A 22,518-nucleotide genomic window follows, 5' to 3' on the forward strand; every position below is an offset into this window, starting at 1 on the left:
ACACATGACAAAAATACTAAATGTGATGTGTAACAAGAATATATAGACCAAACAAGGAAAAAGCAATCAGCAGAAACTATTCCTGAAGAAACTCAAATATTGGACTTACTAAGGAAAGATGTTAAATCTGATATTTTAAACACATTCAAAGAATTAAAGAAATCATGTCTAAAGAACTAAATAGAGAATATCAGTAAGGAGAGACAAAGGTTAAATAACAAAGACTGAAACAGAAATAATGAAATAGAGAATAGAAAATCAGTAGTAAAAATAAGATCAAATCAAGAAAATCGTCAGCTCTCTGAAAAAAAAATTGACAATCTTTTAGCTGCACTGACCATGAAAAAAGAAAGAGGACACAAATGACTAAAACATCGATGAGGGAGATGTTTTCCTAGGGAACTTACAGATATAAAGAAGATTATGGGGAAAACCATGAGCTATTGTATGCCAACAAATTAAATAACCTACATGAAGTAGACAAACTCCTAAGAAGACACAAACTCCAAGAAGAATTATATAGTTCTCACTTCAGGGACACATATACTAAAATTGCAAAGATACAGAGAAGATTAACATGGCTCGTGTGTAAGGATGACACTAAAATTTGCAAAATATCCCATATTGTTCAGCTGATGTAACGGACAGCATGGTAACTACAGTTAACAATACTGTATTATATATTTGATACTTAAGTTGGTCTTTAAAAGTTCTCATCACAAGAACATACATGTGGTGATGGATATTAAATTTATTGTGGTAACCAATTCACTATGTGTATATATATATATATATACACATAGTGAAGCCATATATATATGGCTTCCCTTGTAGCTCAGTTGGTAAAGAATCTGCCTGCAGCGCAGGAGACCCAGTTCAATCCCTGGGTCAGGAAGATCCCCTGGAGAGGGAAATGGCAACCCACTCCAGTATCCTTGCCTGGAAAGTCTCATGGACAGAGGAGCCTGGTGGGCTGCAGTCCACGGGGTCGCAAAGAGTTAGGCACGACTGAGCAAATAACACTTACTCACTTACTTATGTGTGTGTGTGTGTGTGTGTGTGTGTGTGTAGGCATGGTCAGATTATTTTTCCCCATAATCTTCTTTATATCTGTAAGTTCACTGGGAAAACATCTCCCTCATTCATGGTTTTAGTCATTTGTGTCCTCTTCCTTTTTTCACGGTCAGTGTAGCTAAAAGGTTGCCAAACTCTTTCAAAAAATAAAAGAGAGAGGAATATTCTGCAGTCATTTTATAAAGCCAAATTATTCTGATACCTCCCAAGATGGCAGAGTAGAAGGATGTGCACTCATCTTCTCCTGCAAGAACTCCAAAATTACAACTCACTGCTGAACAACAATTGACAGGAGAATGTTGGATACCACCAAAAAAAATAATACCCCATGTCCAAGGGCAAAGGACAAGCCCCAGCAAGATGGTAGGAGGGGTGAAATTGCATTTAGAATCAAACCCCATACCCACCAGAGAGGCTCAGAGGGCTCAAACAAACCTTGTGCGCACCAGGACCCACAGACCCCACAGAGACTGAGGCAGAGCTGTGTTTGAGCATCTCCTGTGGAGGTACGGATCAGCAGTGGACTGCTACAGAGGTAGGGGCTGTGGGTACAGTAGACCTGGGGATGGCATAAGCCCTCTTGGAGGAGGTTGCCATTAACCCCACCAAAGAGCTGCCAAAACTTACATAGGACTGGGGAAACAGACTCTTGGAGGGCACAAACAAAACCTTATGCACACCAGGACCCAGGAGAAAGGAGCAGTGACCCCACAAGAGACTGACCCAGACTTGCGGGTGAGTGTCCAGGAGTCTCCAGCAGAGGCATGGGTCAGGGGTGGCCTGCTGCAGGGTGGGGGACACTGAGTGTATGGGACCTCTTGAAGGAGGTCACCACTATCTTCATTACCTCCACCATAGACTGGCCTCAGGTCAAACAACAGGGAGGGAACACAGCCTCATCCATCAACAGAAAATAGGATTAAAGATTTTCTGAGCATGGCCCTGCCCATCAGATCAAGACCCAGTTTCCCCCTCAGTCAGTCTCTCCCACCAGGAAACTTCCATAAGCCTCTTATCCTTCTCCATCAGAGGGCAGACAGAATGAAAACCACAATCACAGGAAACGAACCATTCTGATCACATGGAGCACAGCCTTGTCTAACTCAATGAAACTGTGAGCCATGCTATGTAGGGCCACCCAAGACAGACGGGTCATGCTGGAGAGTTCTGATGGTCCACTGGAGAAGGGAATATCAAACCACTTCACTATTCTTGCCTTGAGAACCCCATGAACAGCATGAAAAGGCAAAAAGATAGGACACTGAAAGATGAACTCCCGAGGGTGGTAGGTGTCCAGTATGCTACTGGAGATCAGTGAAGAAATAATTCCAGAAAGAATGAAGAGACGGAACCAAAGCAAAAACAACACCCAGTTGTGGATGTGACTGGTGATGGAAGTAAAGTCCGATACTACAAACAGCAACATTGAGTAGGAACCTGGAATGTTAGGTCCATGAATCAAGGCAAATTGGAAGTGGTCAAACAAGAGATGGCAAGAGTGAACATAGACATTTTAGGAATCAGCAAACTAAAATGGACTGGAAAGGGCAAATTTAACTCAGATGACGGTTATATATACTACTGTGGGCAAGAATCCCTTAGCAGAAATGGAGTAGCTGTCATAGTCAACCAAAGAGTCCGAAATGCAGCACTTGGATGCAGTCTCAAAAATGACAGGATGATCTCTGTTCATTTCCAAGGCAAACATTCAGTACCACAGTAATCCAAGTCTATGCCCCAACCACTAATGCTGAAGAAGCTGAACAGTTCTATGAAGACCTACAAGATCTTCTAGAACTAACACCCATAAAAGAGGTCCTTTTCATTATAGGGAACTAGAATGCAAAAGTAGGAAGTCAGGAGAAACCTGGAGTAACAGGCAAATTTGGCCTTGGAGTCCAAAATGGAGCAGGTCAAAGGCTAATGGAGTTTTGCTAACAGAACACATCGATCATAGCAAACACCCTCTTCCATCAACACAAGAGAAGACTCTACACATGGACATCACCAGATGGTCAATACCGAAATCAGACTGATTATATTCTTTGCAGTCAAAGATGGAGAAGCTATATGCAGTCAGCAAAAACAAGACTGGAAGCTGACTATGGCTCAGATCATGAACTCCTTATTGCCAAATTCAGACTTTAATTGAAGAAAGTAGGGAAACCCACTAGACTATTCATGTATGACCAAAATCAAATCCCTTATGATTATACAGTGGAAGTGAGAAATAGATTCAAGGGATTAGATCTGATAGATAGAGTGCCTGAAAATCTATGGACGGAGGTTCGTGACATTGTGGAGGAGGCAGTGATCAAGACCATCCCCAAGAAAAAGAAATGCAAAAAGGCAAAATGGTTGTCTGAGCAGGACTTACAAAATAGCTGAGAAAAGAAGAGAAGCTAAAGGCAAAGGGGAAAAGGAAAGATACACCCATTTGAATGCAGAGTTCCAAAGAATAGTAAGAAGAGATAAGAAAGCCTTTTTCAGCAATCAATGCAGAGAAATAGAGGAAAACAACAGAATGGGAAAGACTAGGTGGGCTTCAGAGTCAGACACGACTGAAGCGACTTAGCAGCAGCAGCAGCAGCAGAGATCTCTTCAAGAAAATTAGAGATACCAAGGGAACATTAGATGCAAAGATGGGCACAATAAAGGACAGAAATAGTATCGACCTAACAGAAGCATAAGATATTAAGAAGAGTGGCAAGAATACACAGAAAAACTATACAAAAAAGATCTTCACAACCCAGATAACCACAATGGTATGATCACCCACCTAGAGCCAGACATCCTGGAATGTGAAGTCAAGTGGGCCTTAGGAAGCATCACTACGAACAAAGCTAGTAGAGGTGATGGAATTCCAGTTCATCTATTTCAAATCCTAGAAGATGATACTATGAAAGTGCTGCACTCAATATGCCAGCAAATTTGGAAAACTCAGCAGTGGCCACAGGACTGGAAAAGGTCAGTTTTCATTCCAATCCCAAAGAAAGGCAATGCCAAAGAATGCTCAGACTACTGCACAATTACACTCATCTCACACGCTAGCAAAGTAATGCTCAAAATTCTCCAAGCCAGGCTTCAACAGTACGTGAACTGTGAACTTCCAGATGTTCAAACTGGATTTAGAAAAGGCAGAGGAACCAGAAATCAAATTGTCATCGTAAAAGCTAGAGAGTTCCAGAAAAACATCTACTTCTGCTTTATTGACTATGCCACACCCTTTGACAGTGTGGATCACAACAAACTGGAAAATCCTTCAAAAGATGGAAATACCCGACCACTTGACCTGCCTCCTGAGAAATCTGTATGTCAGTCAAGAAGCAACAGTTAGAACTGGACATGGAACAACAGAGTGGTTCCAAATCGGGAAAGGAGTACGTCAAGGTTGTATATTGTCACCCTGCTTATTTAACTTGTATGCAGAGTGTGTGTGTTAGTCATTCAGTCGTGGCCAACTCTTTGTGACTGCATGGACTATAGCCCGCCAGGCTCCTCTGTCCATGGAATTTTCCAGGCAAAGATACTGGAGTGGGTTGCCATTTCCTGCTCCAGGGCATCTTCCTGACCCAGGGATTGAACCCAGGTCTCCTGAATTGCAGGTGGATGCTTTACCCACTAAACTACTAGCAGAGTACATCATGAGAAATGCTGGGCAGGATGAAGCACAAGCTGGAATCAAGATTGTTGGGAGAAATATCAATAACCTCAGACATGCAGATGACACCACCCTTATGGAAGAAAAGTGAAGAAGAACTAAAGAGCCTCTTGATGAAAGGGAAAGAGAAAAGTGAAAAAGTTGCCTTAAAACTCAACATTCAAAAAACTAAGATCATGTCATCCGGTCCCATCATCTCATGGCAAGTAGATGGGGAAACAATGGAAACAGTGACAGAGTTTATTTTCTTGAGCTCCAAAATCACTGCAGCCATGAAATTAAAAGACACTTACTCCTTGGAAGAAAAGCTGTGACTAACCTAGAGAGCATATTAAAAAGCAGAGACATTACTTTGCCAACAAAGGTCCATCTAGTCGAGGCTCTGGTTTTACCAGTAGTCATGTATGGATGTGAGAACTGGACTATAAAGAAAGCTGAGCACTGAAGAATTGATGCTCTTGAACTGTGGTGTTGGAGAAGACTCTTGAGAGTCCCTTAGACTGCAAGGAGATCCAACCAGTCCATCCTAAAGGAAATCAGTCCTGAATATTCATTGGAAGGACTGATGCTGAAGCTGAAACTCCAATACTTTGGCCACCCAATGTGAAGAACTGACTCATTAGAAAAGACCCTGATGCTGGAAAAGATTGAAGGCGGGAGGAGAAGGGGACGACAGAGGATGAGATGGTTGGATGGCACCACTAACTTGATTGACATGAGTTTGAGTAAGCTCTGGGAGTTGGTGATGGACAGGGAAGCCTGGCGTGCTGCAGTCCATGGGGTTGCAAAGAGTCAGACATAACTGAGTGGCTGAACTGAACTGATTGATAGCAAACCTAGACAAAGATATCACAAAAAAGAAAACTATAAATCAATATATCTTATTAATAAAGATGCAAAATTCTTCAACAAAATACTAACATACTGAATCCAGCAACATATATAAAAATTATGTTTTATGTGAATTATACACCATGACTAAAGATTTATCTCAGGAATGCAAGGTGGTTGAAACATGAAAATCAGCTAATCTAAAACATCATCATACAAAATATAACATTATACCAAATGAAAGAAGCCAGACATAAAGGACCAAGTATTCAATAGCAGCTTTGCCCTAAGACTTATTGTATAAGAAAGTTGGGGAAAATGTCTGAGATGGGCTCTAGTGGTGAGGCTAGTGAGATTCTGAGTTGGAAATTCACTACAGACATCTTCAAAGAAGGAAAAGGCAATCTTCTAATAGAAAAAAGCATAAAAATGGGAGAAATGTCATGCTGTGTCAGGTTATTTCATCCACTTTTAACGTTCTTCCTTTGACAGAATCCTTTGTTTGGGCATGTGGGTATCTCCCCTGATATCAGCTTCCAAAGCTCTGTGGCTTCCTCTCCCATTATCTAAATTCTTGAGCTGCTATATCATATTCATGAATTGACATGAACTGCTTCTGTGTAAGCATGACAAAAAATGTGTGATACAGTATAGACTAATTTCAATTCTACAAGAGTCTTATAAACTGAAAGCACTGACACAATATAGCTTGTACACTGGTACCTATTTGAAGATTTTTTTTTTCTGTTAGAGGGGAATGTGTTCATGCTAAGTTGCTTCGGTCTTGTCCGATTCTGTGTGACCATATGAATTGTAGCCCACCAGGCTCGGTTGTCCATGGGTATTCTCCGAGCAAGAATACTGAAGTGGATTGCCATGCCCTGCTCCACGGGATCTTCCCAACCCAGGGATCAAACCTGCGTCTCTTACATCTCCTACATTGGCAGGAGGGTTCTTTACCACTAGCGCCACCTGGGAAGCCTGTTAGAGGAGAGTAACAGGTTCTAAAACAGGAATATAGAAAAAGACAAAAGATCTTGTCTTTCTCCTTTAGAACTGCGTTTTAGAGTTCAAGATTCAACTGCAGTAAAATTTTTGATTAATATTATGCTTCTATTGTGGCCTTTGGGTGAGACAGGCTTCTTATACTATCCCAACCACCACCCCTACTACCTTTCTATTTCTGAAAGATCAGGAATTTGGAGACCACTGTGTCAGGAGAAGACTCTGGTAAGATAAAGGAGACTATGTGATGATCAAGGATGCATTCCCTTTGTCATCTATAGACACGCAGGTATGCACATTTCCATTTGTATCTGCACGCTTTGTAGATATAAGCTCCATAAAAGCAAGTCATCTTGTCTTACGTCCACCACTGTAATATCTCCAGAATCTAACTTGTTCGCATTGTCAGGACTCAATGATTCTAAGGCTCATCACTTCCATGAAATACGACCTAGCAGTGGCCGATTCACACTCAAGTCTCAGAGGCCATATGGCTTCTATATCCATGTTGGCCAAGCCAATTTGATTTTTGGCTTAACTTGAAAGGAAGTAGTCAAATAAGTCTAAAAATCCAAATAAAATATTTTCAGCAATCACGAAGGGGAGAAGGGAATAACTTAACTGTCATCACACCACTTTGCCCTGTTATTATTTTGTGTTCTTCCAAGAGTACCACGTCATTTATTGTTTCTTTTTCACATCAGAATACATAATTTGACATATTAAAGTTTTTTTGTTTTTTTTTGGTAAAGCCACTCTCAAACAGGTAAAATAACGCTGAATAAACAAGGGCTGGAATTTTCTCCATTCAAGCTTCTGTTTTTTTAAAACAGATGACAAATGATGAGCTCAAATCTGAATGAAAATGGCAAACGAGCAATCTCTACCTGCAGCTCAAAGCCACAAAACCTTCAAAAATGATAATATTTTAAAAGTTCCTTTGGAACTAACATCCATATCCCATTAGTACTGTTTAGTAGTATAAGGAATATGCACCATGTTGGTTTTATAAAATCTGGAAAATCCTGAATCCCAAAACTATGGACTTGGAGTTCAGTTGAGGCAATGGGCCAGATTAGAAGAAAAGCCCCATGTAATACACTTGTGTTTAAACAGCAAAGTCGGGCAAATTATAATCTCTCTGTTTCATTATTTGGAAACAAGGGAGTTGGTCCAGATGAATTCTAAAATCCTTGACAATAATTAATTAATTAGATTAACTAAATTCTAAGATTCTACCTGATCAACTTATATTTTGAAACATATAAAGTATGTTCAATTCGGATTATTTTGAAATTCTATTTAATCATAGGCATTTAACTTTGCCCAGAATGTGTGACAGGCACACATTATTAGATGTCCCTGCAATTATGCAATTTAATTCAGTGTTAGTACCTGCTGTGCCAAACACAGATGATATGCCTTCCATAATGGTCCTGTGGATATTGGGATGAGAGAGGACAAATGCAAATGTCCAAAATGCAACCTTGAAAAGAAAAACATGTGTCAAAAAACGTAACCTTCTTTGAAAGTGAACAAAAGAATACACAGGATTAACCACAAACAGTTAAAATATTCAAGTTAAACTTAAAAACATGTTAGTAAAGAGTATCTTTGAAAACAACTAGATGTTATGAACAAAGAGATGTTATATATCTCTGAGGGGTTAACTTTACAATTTTATTCTGCCACTACAGTTTTACTATATTGTTTATACAGAGTAAACTATCTTCACTACAAAAAAAAAGGGAAAAATCAAGATTTTCTATTTTACTAATATACAATATAAAATATTATACCAGCACATATTAGAATTTTAGAAACAACAAGTTATGGCACGTAAGCAAGTTAGTCCAAAACAAAGACATTTTTAAAGATTCAATCTCTTTGAAATACAAATAAATTAGCAAATCATATACTCTGCAAATGAAACATGGTAATTTTAAATAAGCCTCAGAAACTATCTCTAAAATCTCATAAACTCAATACCCAAAATAGGGTTATTTCACACCCTATTGAGCAAGGATGCTTGCCAGTTTATAGAGTATTACTGAACACAGTATGTTTGCGAGTTCTCGCTCTAGGCCAAACAAAATTATTTCACATCTTTCCTCATTGTGGTATTATAAAATAGTGCAACCAATAGAATACCAACAACCAATGAAATTACACTGCTAAACATCAAAGACATACAGATGGCTAACAAGCACATGAACAAGATGCTCAACATTACTAATTACTAGAGAAATGTAAATCAAAACTACAATGAAACATCCCCTCACAGTGGTCAGAATGACTGTCATCAAAAAGTCTACAAATAACAAATGCTGGAGAGGATGTGGAGGAAATGAAACCCTCGTACACTGCTGCTGGGAATGTAAACTGGTGAGGCCACTACGGGAAACAGTATGGAGGTTTCTTATAAAACTAAAACTACCATATGAGCCAAAAATTTCATTCCTGGGTATATATCCAGAAAATAAGAAAACACTAATTCAAAAAAATACATGTACCCCAATATTGATAGTACATAGCCAAGACATAAAAGCAACCCAATCACCCATTAACAGATGATTAGATTAAGAGGATGTAGTACATATATTACTCAGCCATAAAAAGAAATACTGCCATTTGCAGCAACATGGATGGACCTGGAGAATACTGTGCTCAGTGAAATAAGTCAGACAGAGAAAGGCAAATACTGTATGCTGCTGCTGCTGCTAAGTCACTTCAGTCGTGTCCGACTCTGTGTGACCCCATAGACGGAAGTCCACCAGGCTCCCCTGTCCCTGGGATTCTCCAGGCAAGAACACTGGAGTGGGTTGCCATTTCCTTCTCCAATGTGTGAAAGTGAAAAGTGAAAGTGAAGTCGCTCATCGTGTCCGACCCTTAGCGACCCCACAGACTGCAGCCTACCAGGCTCCTCCATCCATGGGATTTTCCAGGCAAGAGTACTGGAGTGGCTTGCCATTGCCTTCTCCGAAATACTGTATGATATCACCTATATGTAGAATCTAAAAATATATATATATAAATGAATGTACAGGAAAAACAGAAACATACTCATAGATACAGAAAACAAAATTGTGGCTAACAAAGGGAGAGAAAAGGCGAAAGGACAAATTAGGGGTATGGGATTAACAGATACAAATTACTAAAATAGATAAGCAACAGGATGTACTGGACAGCATAGGAAATTATACCCATTATCTTGCAATAACATATAATGAAGTATATGCTGAAAATCTACTGAATCACTATGCTGCACACCTAAAAATATACACAATATAGTAAATAAACTACTGGAGTGGGTTGCCAAGACCTCCTCCAGGGGATCTTCCCAACCAAGGATTGAACACACATCTCTAGCATCTCCTGCACTGCAGGCAGATTGTCATCCACTGAGCGACCTGGAAAGCCCCAAATAAACTACAATTCAATTGAAAAAAAATTTTTTTTCCCCTTAGTTCAGGTAGATGTTTTTGCTTCTATTCTAGATTACACATTAAAGAAAACATACCAAATCATTAAAAAGAAGCTTGGGTTTTCCTTTCATCATTTTTTTTTAAAAAACACATATTGTGAAAGAATTCATCTAGGAAAACCAATCCTGAAAAGACTCAGACATCTAACACTTTGTGTCATTCAAGTTTTTTTGTCCGTCCTGAGAGAATGCTGCTGCTGCTAAGTCACTTCAGTCGTGTCCAACTCTGTGACCCCATAGACGGCAGGCCACCAGGCTCCCCCATCCCTGGGATTCTCGAGGCAAGAACACTGGAGTGGGTTGCCATTTCCTTCTCCAATGTGTGAAAGTGAAAAGTGAAAGTGAAGTCGCTCCGTCACGTCCGACTCATAGTGATCCCATGGATTTGCAGCCCACCAGGCTCCCCCGTCCCTGGGATTCTCCAGGCAAGAACACTGGAGTGGGTTGCCATTTCCTTCTCCAATCTGTGAAAGTGAAAAGTGAAAGTGAAGTCGCTCCGTCACGTCCGACTCATAGTGATCCCATGGACTGCAGCCCACCAGGCTCCCCCATCCCTGGGATTCTCCAGGCAAGCATCTTTAAATGATCCCAATGCTCCCCTCTGTGGTCAGAAGAGGAAGAGCAAGAAGCTGAAAGGAAGGGCTTGTGTTTAGTCGTTCAGTCGTGTCCAACTCTTTGCGAGCCCATAGACTACAGCCTGCCAGGCTCCTCTGTCCATGGGGGTTCTCCAAGCAAGAATACTGGAGTGGGTTGCCTTGCCCTCCTCCAGAGGATCTTCGCAACCCAGGGATCGAACCCAGGTCTCCTGCATTGCAGGCAGATTCTTCACTGACTGAGCCACCAGGAAAGTACTTGGACAAGACCAAATTCCATCCTACTCATTGCTGTCCCCTTTGTGACAACAGACTGATACCGTGGGGATAAACACGGTGCCATTTACAAAAGCAAAGTGAACGCAGAACTGAGGCCTCTGCAAGCCCAAGACCCACTCACTGTGTGTGGTGTATTCGGATTAGGACACACTTACCCAAGATATCAACTAGTTCATTTTTAGAGGAAACATGCTCAGTGAGCTCTCATCACCTTCTCCCGACATGGGCCCTTTCGACATTATCTATAAGGGGAAGTGCTGAATTACTGGAATTACTGGATTTAATTAATAGCCACTCCATACTCAATCCATCTTTTAAAAAATATTTATTGTACTGAAGTAAAATCGATTTATAATGTTGAATTAACTTCTGCTGTACAGCAAAGTGATTTAGTCATATATATTTGTATATATATGTATACATGTGGGGTGCAGGCATGCTCAGTGGCTACAGTTGTGTCCGGCCCTTTGTGACTGCATGGACTGTAGCCCACCAGGCTCCTCTGTTCATGTGATTCTCCCAGGCAAGAATACTGGAGTGGGTTGCCATTTCCTCCTCCAGGGGATCTTCCCAACCCAGAGATTGAACCTGTGTCTCTTGTGTCTCCTGCTTGGCAGGTGGATTCTTTAACACTGATCAACCTGGGAAGCATGTATACATGTATGTACAAATAAATCACTTTGCCTTACAGCAGCAATTAGTACAAGATTACATATATTTTCATATTTCTTCCATTAAGGTTTATACAGGATATTGAATATAGTTCCCTATGCTATACAGTAGGACTTGTTATTAAAGACTCAGAGTTCAAGTGGGGGAAAATATATCTTAGTGATACCGCATAGATTTTCAGTTATACAAAAGAGCGGTTTAAAGTTTTATGTGGTTAATTACACTTTTAGAGATTGACTAAAATTGGCCATTACTTATTTTTAAAGCAAACTCAAGGAATTCAGTTAAACTATAAATGGTTGTACAGTGGTGTTAGTTACTGTGTTTGATGCCTCTTTTCTTAACAGATTTTCTTCTAAAAATCTGTATTATATTCTACATAAAATCTTTTAAATTAAAAACATCACTCTTTTAAAAAGAAAGGCACAGAGAAGAACAATGGTACTTAAGAAGTTTATACACATTACTGAATCAACAAATAAGAATATGTGACCTTGGGATTGTTGTGCACATTTGGCAAAAGAGTTCAAAGCTTCTCCCAGAAGTACCAGTTCATGTTTTGTCAGAGGGGTCACATCCATGGTGAGGGCTGGGGAAAAAGACAAGGACCACTGGACTCACTGAGCTTCCACTGCAGCCACCAAAATGCCTTTCCATCTTCTTGAAAAGGTAAGAACATAGGAAAGAAGAGATGAGGAGGGAAGCTCTGCCTGTTGAGTCAGGGAGAAGATGAACTGAGCATGTTTTTCAGCCTCATTTGTTCTTTCATTGAGAACTAGATTTACTAGGGGGCGTCCCCGCTTATCCAGTGGCTAAGACTCTGAGCTCCCGATGCAGCGGGCCCAGGTTGGATCCCTGGTCCGGAAACTAGACCTCACATGCCACAACTATGAGCTCGCGTGCTGCAGCTAAGGATTCCACATGGCACGACCAAGACCAAAGATCCCATGGCCACAACTGAGACCCGGCACAGCCATATTAAAACAAACCAAGCAACAAACGAAACACTTAACAAATGTTGGTGGAATCTCTGTAAACGGTCAGATAGTCTTCTACCAATCATGGTAAACACAAAACTTACAGAAGACATACTTCCTGCCCAAAGGACTTTCACGTCTGTTGAAAGTATGAGAGAGATACAAGGGGGAAAAAATGCGCTAAATATACAGACAGCAGATGGTACAGACAATAAATGCTATGGGAATTGAGTGTGGGATGGGGAGGGGAGAGGGTATCGTCACCACTGAAAGTGTATAGAAAGAGCTTCAGAAAAGCAGATTGAAAAGGTAAAACGTCAACTTTGAGATTGGTTTGGAACAATGTTCTTGAAAAGTTTATTCGGTAGTCAGGAATTTCTTGGACTTTGGAAATGGGTTTCCTGTAGAAATAATTTCATAAACCGTGGTTAATATCTTGGACCAGTCCACTGAAGTTCACCAAGACTTTGGTCTCATAACAGAGCCTCCTGGTGCCCTGTACCAAGCCCATCTGATGCCTGAGCTCTGAGTTCCATGGCCCTTGAGACACAGCACAGAGTAGAATCTAGGCACCAGGGAAGCACAGGCCCCATAATCCACACCTCTGGCAGGGCTTTTGGAGGCTCTCCAGGCCACGATGGGAGATTATAGAAGCTGGGGACAGCAGTAGCTTCTCCCACCCTAGGGTATTTGAGAGGTCAAGTTTTGGAAGCCAAGGCAGTTCATTATTAGTGGGCCACTGAACAAAATGACTGATTGAAACCATGGTGTTGCTTTTTATAAGAAAAGAACGTGAATATTTTTTGAGCCAGGGACTGTAAGCCACTTTCCACTCCTTAAAAACAATGCTCACAATATCCTACGAGGCAGATAACATTCACCCTATCTTGTAGATATGGACACTATGGCTTGCAGTTAAACAATTGGCCCACTGTCATACGGCACTGTGATTTGGCATTGGACTTGACTCGAAAGCCAGTTCAGGGTCTCTGCCTGCACACCAGCTGCCTCTTGGAAGTGCCAACAAGAACAAGTAAGATGGAACTTTCACTGATCATCAGACACTTGCTTTCTGAAATTATTGATTTAAATTCTTTCACACCAGTGCCAGGAACAGATTCCAAAAAACTGACTCCCCCTGGGTCAGCTCAATGGGGCTTTGTGTCTCTTTCTTCCAGGGGGTCCTTTCTAATGAGATCTTGAAAATTAATCCTGTGACAGGAGTGACTGTTTTGTTGCTGCTTTGGGAGTTGTTTTTGATATCTGCCTTTTAATTTTGCTCTAGCTTAATCAGTTTCCAAAAGTATTGCATAAGGAAAAATCAGATAATAGTATTAGAGGTACATAAAGGGGAAAGGGTAGAGTATTTTTACTTTCTCCCACCCTAGATAAAATATATATTTTGACACACACTTGAACAGAGAAGCCAGAATTTCTATTTCTGCTCTTTACAGAAGCCACCTGCAATGCAAGAGACACCGGCTTGATTCCTGGGTTGGGAAGATCCACTAGAGAAGGGATAGGTTACCCACTCCAGTATTCTTGGGCTTCCTTCTTGTGGTTCAGCTGGCAAAGAATCCACCTGCAATGTGGGAGACCTGTGTTGGATCCCTGGGTTGGGAAGATCTCCTGTAGAAGGGAACAGCTACCTGCTTCAGTATTCTGGCCTAGAGAATTCCATGGACTGTACAGTCCATGGAGTCGCAAAGAGTTGGACACGACTGAGCAACTTTCACTTTCTTTATAATGGGTTATAGGAAACCAAAATATTGATACTTAGAAAGCCTTCCACAACTTTTACCAGAGGAAGGAGAAACAAATAATACTTAATACATCTTATTTCTATTTGTTAGAAGAAAAAAGAATACATTTAACATTACACGTGGGTTAAAAGTTCCTGTTTAGTAGAAAACAAATACATAAAAAGTCTAACCTTTAAACTCTCAAATTATATAAGTGCAGCTTCAGTTCAGTTCAGTTCAGTCGCTCAGTCGTGTCCGACTCTTTGCGACCCCATGAATCACAGCATGCCAGGCCTCCCTGTCCATCATCAACTCCCAGAGTTCACTCAAACTCATGTCCATCGAGTCGGTGATGCCATCCAGCCATCTCATTCTCTGTCGTTCCCGTCTTCTTGCACCCCCAATCCCGCCCAGCATCAGACTCTTTTCCAGTGAGTCAACTCGTCGCATGAGGTGGCCAAAGTATTGGAGTTTCAGCTTTAGCATCAGTCCCTCCAATGAACACCCAGGATTGATCTCCTTTAGAATGAACTGGTTGGATCTCCTTGCAGTCCAAGGGACTTAAGCTAACATAAAATCCTCCTGACACAGGAAACGGCTGTGCATCGATCATGAAGTGTCAGACAAGTCTTGTAGCTTTATTCTAATTCATAACAGTTCAAAACTCTCTGCTCTCATTCCCACCACCTGAACTGCTAATAGGGGCTCAGTGCAACCACATTTTTGTGCAAACAACGAGGCTTATAGGGAATACCTGCTTTCCTTCTGAGAATCTGGAATGCTGATGATGCTGGGCAGAGGTGCTTTTGTGATCAACCCCCCAAGAAAATCTTCGACACTGAGTCTGTAATGAACTTCCCTGGTTCATAACACTTTTCAAAGTTTGTCACAACTTAATTGCTGGAGGAATGATGCGTGTCTTACGTGACTCTGCGGGGAAAAGACTCTTGGAAGCTTGTGCCTGATTCTCTCTGGACTCAACGCCCCCACTCCCCTTTTTCCTTTGCTGATTTTGCTTTGTATCCTTCTGCTGTAACAAATCTTATTTGTGACTGAAAAAAAAAAAAAAAACAACAACAACCCTCTTTCTTTAGAAGTATGGTGAGTTCTAATGTCACCAGCTCCACTCATGGGGAAGCTTCCAGGTCTACATCATGGCAACAGAAATGATACACAGAAGGAGAATGGGTTCAAGGGAAGACAAAGAACTCAGGATCCCAGGGTAGCAGCTGGTTTATCTCGCTGAATCCTCACAATAATCTTGTAGAAAAATGAGGGTTATGGATTATTAAAAGGCTCAAATCTAGGACCATACCTAGTTTTACTATCCCTTTTTACCAATAAGGGAATGAAGGATCAGAGAGTCCGTTACCTCCATAAAATCCTATGCTGTGGCTAGGATATCTGGATTCAACTCAATTTTAACTGAACTACCCATTTATCTACTCTCTCCCCAATAAATGGCAGGGGTCAAGACTTACTCATCTTTGCAGCACCGATATTAAGCAAGTTGCCCAACACGGAAAGTACAGAAAGTGCTCCATACACAGGTGTTGTCACATTTGACTCAAAAGTGCAAATTTTCCCCTTAGCCTCTTACATGGTGCCTTACAAAGAACAGAATGCACTTCAGATCTCTGCTGTGCCTCCTTTGTGATCTTAACAGATTTCCTTAGGCACTCAGTTTTGTTTTCCTATCTCACAACCAAATCCATTACAGTCATTTTCTTCCCCATAACACGTGAAAAAAAACTTTTTTTTTAAAAAATTCCCTAGTGGCTCAGTGGTAAAGAATCCACCTGCCAATGCAGGGAGACACAGGTACCATCCCTGGTCCAGGAAGATCGCACAGGTCGTGGAGCAACGAAGCCTGTGCACCACAATTACTGAGCTTGTGCTCTGGAGTCTGGGAGCTGCTGAAGACTGCACGCTAGAGCCTGTGCTCCGCAGCAAGAGAAGCCACTGCAATGAGAAGCCCACGCACTGCAACTAGAGAGTAGCTCCCGCCCTCTGCAACTAAAGAAAAGTCCGCACAGCAGCAAAGACCTGACACAGCCAAAAATAAATGAATAAATAAATTATAAAAAAAGGAAGAAAAATGAAGGGAAAAACTGAAAGTACAGCAGACAGAAATGCATGCCTTCCTTTACTAACATACTTACGGGGACAGTATTGGACAGAGAAGCCCAAAGGAGTAACAGCCCATAATTAGGGCTCTTCTGTTCATTTGCTTCCATCTCTAGGAGATCCAGGACAGCCTGCATTACTGTCTGTTTAAAAAAATAGAAATATTGTCAAACCAGAGCTATGTGACCAAGACTGATATTAATAAAGATCATCTTTCTTTAATCTGTAAAGAACATTTTTCTTTAATCTGAAAGATACTGTTTTTGCTATCCTTAGGTTTGGGATTTCAGGCATGCGAAGGGGTTTACATAACTACTGGTAGAATAGTAATTGGAAGTAGGGACTTTGGGGTTCAACGCTCTTACCACATTGGTTCAAATCCTGGCTTAATTTTTTTAAACACTTTATTTTTTAGAGCAGTTACAGGTTTACAATAAAATTGAGAGGAGAGTACAGAAATTTCTCATATAACCCTTACCCCCACATCTGTGTAACTTCTCCATTGTCGTCAGCTTCACTTACCAGAACTGCACATTTTGTTTTTTTTAAACAAGGATGAAACTAAATGGATATATCATAATCATCTAAAGTGTATAGCTTACCTTAGGATTCATTCTTGGTGTTGTAAACTCTATGGCTTTGGACAAATGCATAATGACATCTATTGTCATTACAATATCACACAGAGTATTTTCATGGCCCTAAAACATCCTCTAGGCTCTGTCTACTCATCTCTTCCCAGTCCCTAACAACCACTGATCTTTCTACTTTCTTCATAGTTTTGCCTTTTCCAAAATGTCACATAATTGGAATCAAACAGTACATAGCCTTCTCATTTTAGCTTCTTTCACTTAGTAATACGCATTTATGGTTCCTCCATGTCTTTTCATGGCTTGATAGCTCATTTCTTTCTAGCACTCATACTCAATTCTCTGTAGGTAGCACAGTTTATCCATTTACCCACTTACCTATTGAAGGGCATCTTGGTTGTGTCTAAATAAGTATATTATAAATACTGCAATACTATGCAGAGAACTGACATTTGACATGGATGGTGCCAGGTCAGATCAGGGCTACATCCAAGGCCACCTACTGTGGCTGTTCTCAGGTCATCACACAAAGTCCATGAAAGCATTTCCTTCATTGGAAGGTTTCCCAGATTTGCCTCTGCCAATGGTCATCTCCATTACCATGAAAAAACTCAGACACTATAACATTTCCATTAAATTTACTTGTGCACTTTGAATCTTAAATAGGCAATAGAAATAATAGCAGTCACTGCTTTGGAAGGCAAGTATTGTTTTAAGGGCTTCACAGGGATCAAAGCATTCAATGTTCACCCCAGCTCCAAGGAGAAGATCTGTTATTTTCACTGTTTTACATTTGAGGAAATGAAGGCACAATTAAGTTGGGGAACTTTACTAGAGACATACAGATTGTCACTGGTTGAGCTGGGATTGAATCCTGGGAGTCTGGCCCCTGGCTCCAGGGCCCACAATCTTAGCTACTAGGCTATCTGCCCTTTGAAAGTGAAAGTTGCTTAGTCATGCCTGACTCTTTGTGAGATCCCATGGACTGTAGCCTGCCAGGCTCCTCTGTCTATGGTATTTTCTAGGCAAGAACACTGGAGTGGGTGTAGTCATTCCCTTTTCCAGGGTATCTTTTCAACCCAGGGATCGAACTCAGGTTTCCTGCATTGCAGGCAGATTCTTTTCTTTACTATCTGAGCCACCAGGAAAGCCCTTTAGGGACAATCTTAGCCACTAGGGCTATGCTGCCCCTTAGAGACTCAATCCTTAACTCATGGATTAGGGATTTGGAGAAGTGCACTACACTAGAATGCAGTGGTTTTTCTTCAGATTCTACAATATGGAAAACATCAATTACATCACTATCAAAGTAAATACATGACTAGAGGCTGTTCCTGTTACTTACAAAGAATGTAATGTTTCAAAAGTGACTAACCATGGCTTTCTGGTTTTAACAATCCCCTGTTTTCCAGGTATTAAAGTTGCTGAGAAAAATAAATGAGTAATGAACTTGTGAAATGTGTAATACTATGGGTGGGACACAGTAAGCACCCCATAAATGTCAGTGACGTCTTATTGTTTTTGCAACAATGGATTAGCAGGTTTGAAAATAATTTAAGTATAAATTTCATTTACTCCTGATTTCTATCAGATTTACAATGCAAGTTGTTATGGTACAAAGTTAATATGTCATTGAAAATTCTACAGATATATTTCATGGTCTTGATAGGCTATTCTGTGGCACAGTCTTAATTTTAAATAAAAACATTAGTTTAATATGTATCTCTGGAGAAGGAAATGGCAACCCATTCCAGTACTCTTGCCTGGAAAATTCCATGGATGGAGGAGCCTGATAGGCTACAGTCCATGGGGTCACAAAGAGTTGGACACGACTGAGCGACTTCACTTTCTTTCCTTCTATAGTTCCTTTTGGAGAGGGAAATGGCAACCCACTCCAGTGTTCTTGCCTGGAGAGTCCCATGAACGGAGGGGCCTGGTGGGCTGCAGCCTATGGGGTTGCAGAGAGTCGGACACGACTGAGCAACTAATACACACACACAATATATATATCTAGAATAACATGGGAGAAGTCATTCGTGTTAAAATATGATAAAACTATGATGTGATAAGAGTGTGTATAATATTAAAAAAAAAATCTTCTAGTCTTTTGCTTAACTAGGCCATTGAGGGACTTCCCTGGTGGTCCAGTGGCTAAGACTCTGTGTTCCCAATGTAGAGGCCCTTGTCAGGGAACTAGAACCTACATGCTACCACTAAGACTCGCTGAAGCCAAAAAAAAAAAAAAAACCTAGGTCACTGAAATCCACTTATACAGTAAAAGACAACAAAATCTTTTATTTTCTTCTTAGCCCATGTTTTTGAAAGATTGTTGGTATAAAGACATAAACTCTATGTGAACACTGATGGAGGAAAACAGAAACAAAATTTTTTTTTTTTTTGGAAAAGTTAAAAATTCCCTAATTCCTGGTACCACTACCACAATTTACAGGGCAATATACCTGATGTAATGAAAAGAAAAAGACAAAGCTACAACAGATAAAAGACCTCAGGAATGTAACATCTAATTGACACTACATTGTATTAATCAATAGCTGCACTTTTTGCAAACTGTGGGTATAACAGTCCTGAACAGAAGGGTTTCCTGTTTAAGCTGTAGTAACTTTTCTGACTATGGATCATTGTTCCTTCTGTGGCAGATTTTCACAGTTTCTCTAACGCATTTGGGATGACTGTCTCAAAGTAACCTGCAGCTTTCCTGACAACTCCTCGCTCTCTCTCCTGCTAAGAACTGTAGTCCTTTTCATCTGAGTTTTTAGAACTTTCTGCTACCATATCCACCACTTCTACCACCAGACCCATAACCATCACCATAGGGATTACCTGAGCTTCTTCCACCAAAACTGCCCCCTTTCATGGATCCATAATTTGATTGCTGTTGTCCATTATAATTTCCAAAATCATTATAGTTTCTACCACCACCATAGTCACCTCCAAAATTTCCTCCTTCATCGTAACCATCATATCCTCCACCACGACCACCATATCCACCACCTTGGTTTCCATATCCTGGTCCACCACCATAGCCTCCTCTATTACTATAACCAGGACCACTGCCATAGTTGCCACCATCACCTCCAAATCCATTATATCCACCATCACCTCCTCCATAACTCACTGCCACCACCTCCACCACCATAGCCTCCTCTTCCACCAAAGTTTCCACCACAGCCAAAGTTACATCTACCACCTCCAAAGTTTCCTCCATGACCCAAAAAGTTGCCAGATCCACCTCCACGATCTCTTTGTCATCCAGCAGACTGCATCTCTTGTTTAGAAAGGGCCTTTTTTAAAAAATGAAGTCACACAGCTCATGAGTGTTCAAATTGAATTCGGTCCCAGCCATAAACACTGAATAAGCTTCACCAAAGTTCAAAATTTGTCTTTATTCAAAGAGGGAGTTCAACTACTTAGGATTAAAGTCCCTATTTCTTCAGAGTAAGAAAAATAAATGCTATTCTAGAATTGTCAGTGGGGAGTTTTAAGTGAAGTGAAAGTCGCTCAGTTGTGTCTGACTCTTTGCTACCCCACGGACTATACAGTCCATGGAATTCTCCAGGCCAGAATACTGGAGTGCGTAGCCTTTCCTGTCTCCAGGGGATCTTCCCAATCCAGGGATTGAACCCAGGTCTCCTGCATTGCAGGTGGATTCTTTGCCAGCTGAGCCACAAGGGAATCCCAGGAAGTTTTAACTGGGGCATTAAAACCCCTGTTTTCTAGGCTCCTAAATTACAGATCTACTTGGGTCCAGCTTTTATACACAAATGGCTTTACCTCTAAATCCCAGAAAATAATGCAAAGAAAAATGTGTTTGTCTAGATCTGTTTGTAAAATAGAATTCTTAGCTGAGACAGTTTGTCAGTGAAGGGCATCCCAGTCTAAATTCTTTCCTTTTGGGTAACTGTTGACTGTTTAATTCTGAATAATGTGTATACAGTGATTCTTTTTTGTACTTTATTGTATTATTATTATTTTCAATTTAAGAAAATAAAAGGCAATGTGATTTTTCCCTTTTTCTGTCTTTTCAGAAATGCCTTGCAGAAATATAATGACGGCTTATGATATACAGCAAAGAATGTTTGCATTAAAGAATTTAATCCTCCAGCTGTCCTGGTACCCGGTCTAACTTTCTATCCCCTTCATTCAGGAGGGAGATCCCCAAACATTCACACATTCCTTTTTTTTTTTCCTAAAGTGAATTTCCCCTCCAGTGTTAAACAGAGTTGTTTAAAATAACACTTGCTATTGTTAACTAAAAGCAAATGAACAAAAATATTTGCTATCATCTTTAAGTGCTAAAAGATAGGAAGTGATTTCTTCAATGATGATAACAATGATAAACTCTTACATAGTCTTTACTGTCTTCCAAGTGCTTTCCAAATATTAACTCACTGGATCCCATAACTCTATGAAGTAGGTGACAAAACTGAGACCAAGAGCTTAGGTACCACATCCAAGGTCACAGAGCAGTGACTGGATTTAAGTCCAGGCAGTCCAGGCCAAAAGGAAGCCCAGCCTCCGAGGGTGAGTCTGGAGAATCGGGTAGTTTTCCAAAGCTTCCAGGGATTCTAATGAGCGGTCAGGACAGAGAACCACGCATTAGCAAGCATCAGAACCATCTGGAAGGTGCATTAAACCACAGCTGGCTAGGCTCCCAGGGTTTCTGCCTGAGTCGTTCCCAGATGATGTTGGTACCGTTGGTCTAGGGACCACATATGGAGAACAATAGATCCAGGACACTTAGAAGAGTGGCTCCTGGTGCCTTGCTCTTTAAATTTTATATCATACTACCTGGTTGCATTTGAAGAGAGAAACAATGAGTGGTAGTGACCTCAGGGAAAAAAGCCAATTTTGTCAAGCTTTATTATCTTTGCCTAACTGGCTGTAACTCCCACCTGAGACTGTTGACACAAACAACTCTATAATCAATGTGTGTATGCTTCAATCATGTCCAACTCTTTGTGACCCTATGGACCGTAGCCTGCCAGGCACCTCTGTCCATGGGATTCTCCAGGTAAGAATACTGGAGTATGTTGCCATGCCCTCTTACAGGGGACCTTCCCAACCCAGGGATTGAACTGGCATCTCTTACATTTCCCTCATTGGCAGCTGGGTGTGTCACCATAAATCAATTTAAAAAGAAACTCAGACTATTGTATTATTTTGTTATCTGTAGTCTCAGTTTTTCCTTTATGGAAAATAGGGTCAATTCCTCCCTCCCTGTTGTGAGGACGTAATAATAAAATAATGTATGTAAACATCCAACACAGTGGATGGCAAAATGGTATCCAACGCATTTCATGATTTTTAGCAACAATGACAACCACAGAAAAGCTAAGGAATACTTACCGGGGAATTATCTTTTGCAGATTTGTAGGTTTTTATATCTGGAATGTTTTTCTCAAAAAGTGCTAGAAGCCATTTTTTGGATTTTGACCAGTTGCTAGGTGAAAAAGAATATGTGT

The 22,518-nt window shown here is 40.8% G+C and overlaps 1 protein-coding gene and 1 non-coding gene across 2 annotated transcripts in view; one reads left to right on the top strand and one right to left on the bottom strand.

The window, feature by feature from the left end:
* Positions 1 to 22,518, bottom strand: part of CYP39A1 (cytochrome P450 family 39 subfamily A member 1) — an 88,128-nt gene that overhangs the window by 48,544 nt on the left and 17,066 nt on the right. The window contains exons 5-7 of the mRNA XM_055407080.2: positions 22,403 to 22,496; positions 16,481 to 16,588; positions 7,967 to 8,057 (exon numbers count right to left, since the gene is read on the bottom strand). Coding sequence (XP_055263055.2) covers positions 7,967 to 8,057; positions 16,481 to 16,588; positions 22,403 to 22,496 — 293 coding nt within the window. The remainder of the gene's footprint in view (positions 1 to 7,966; positions 8,058 to 16,480; positions 16,589 to 22,402; positions 22,497 to 22,518) is intronic.
* Positions 523 to 629, top strand: LOC129543923 (U6 spliceosomal RNA). Its single transcript, XR_008683379.1, has one exon. It is a non-coding gene; the product is annotated as a U6 spliceosomal RNA (small nuclear RNA).

The sequence above is a fragment of the Moschus berezovskii genome, chromosome 23, assembly GCF_049115385.1.
Source record: "Moschus berezovskii isolate FMDL1 chromosome 23, NW_MosBer_1.0, whole genome shotgun sequence".
Classification (NCBI taxonomy): domain Eukaryota; kingdom Metazoa; phylum Chordata; class Mammalia; order Artiodactyla; family Moschidae; genus Moschus; species Moschus berezovskii.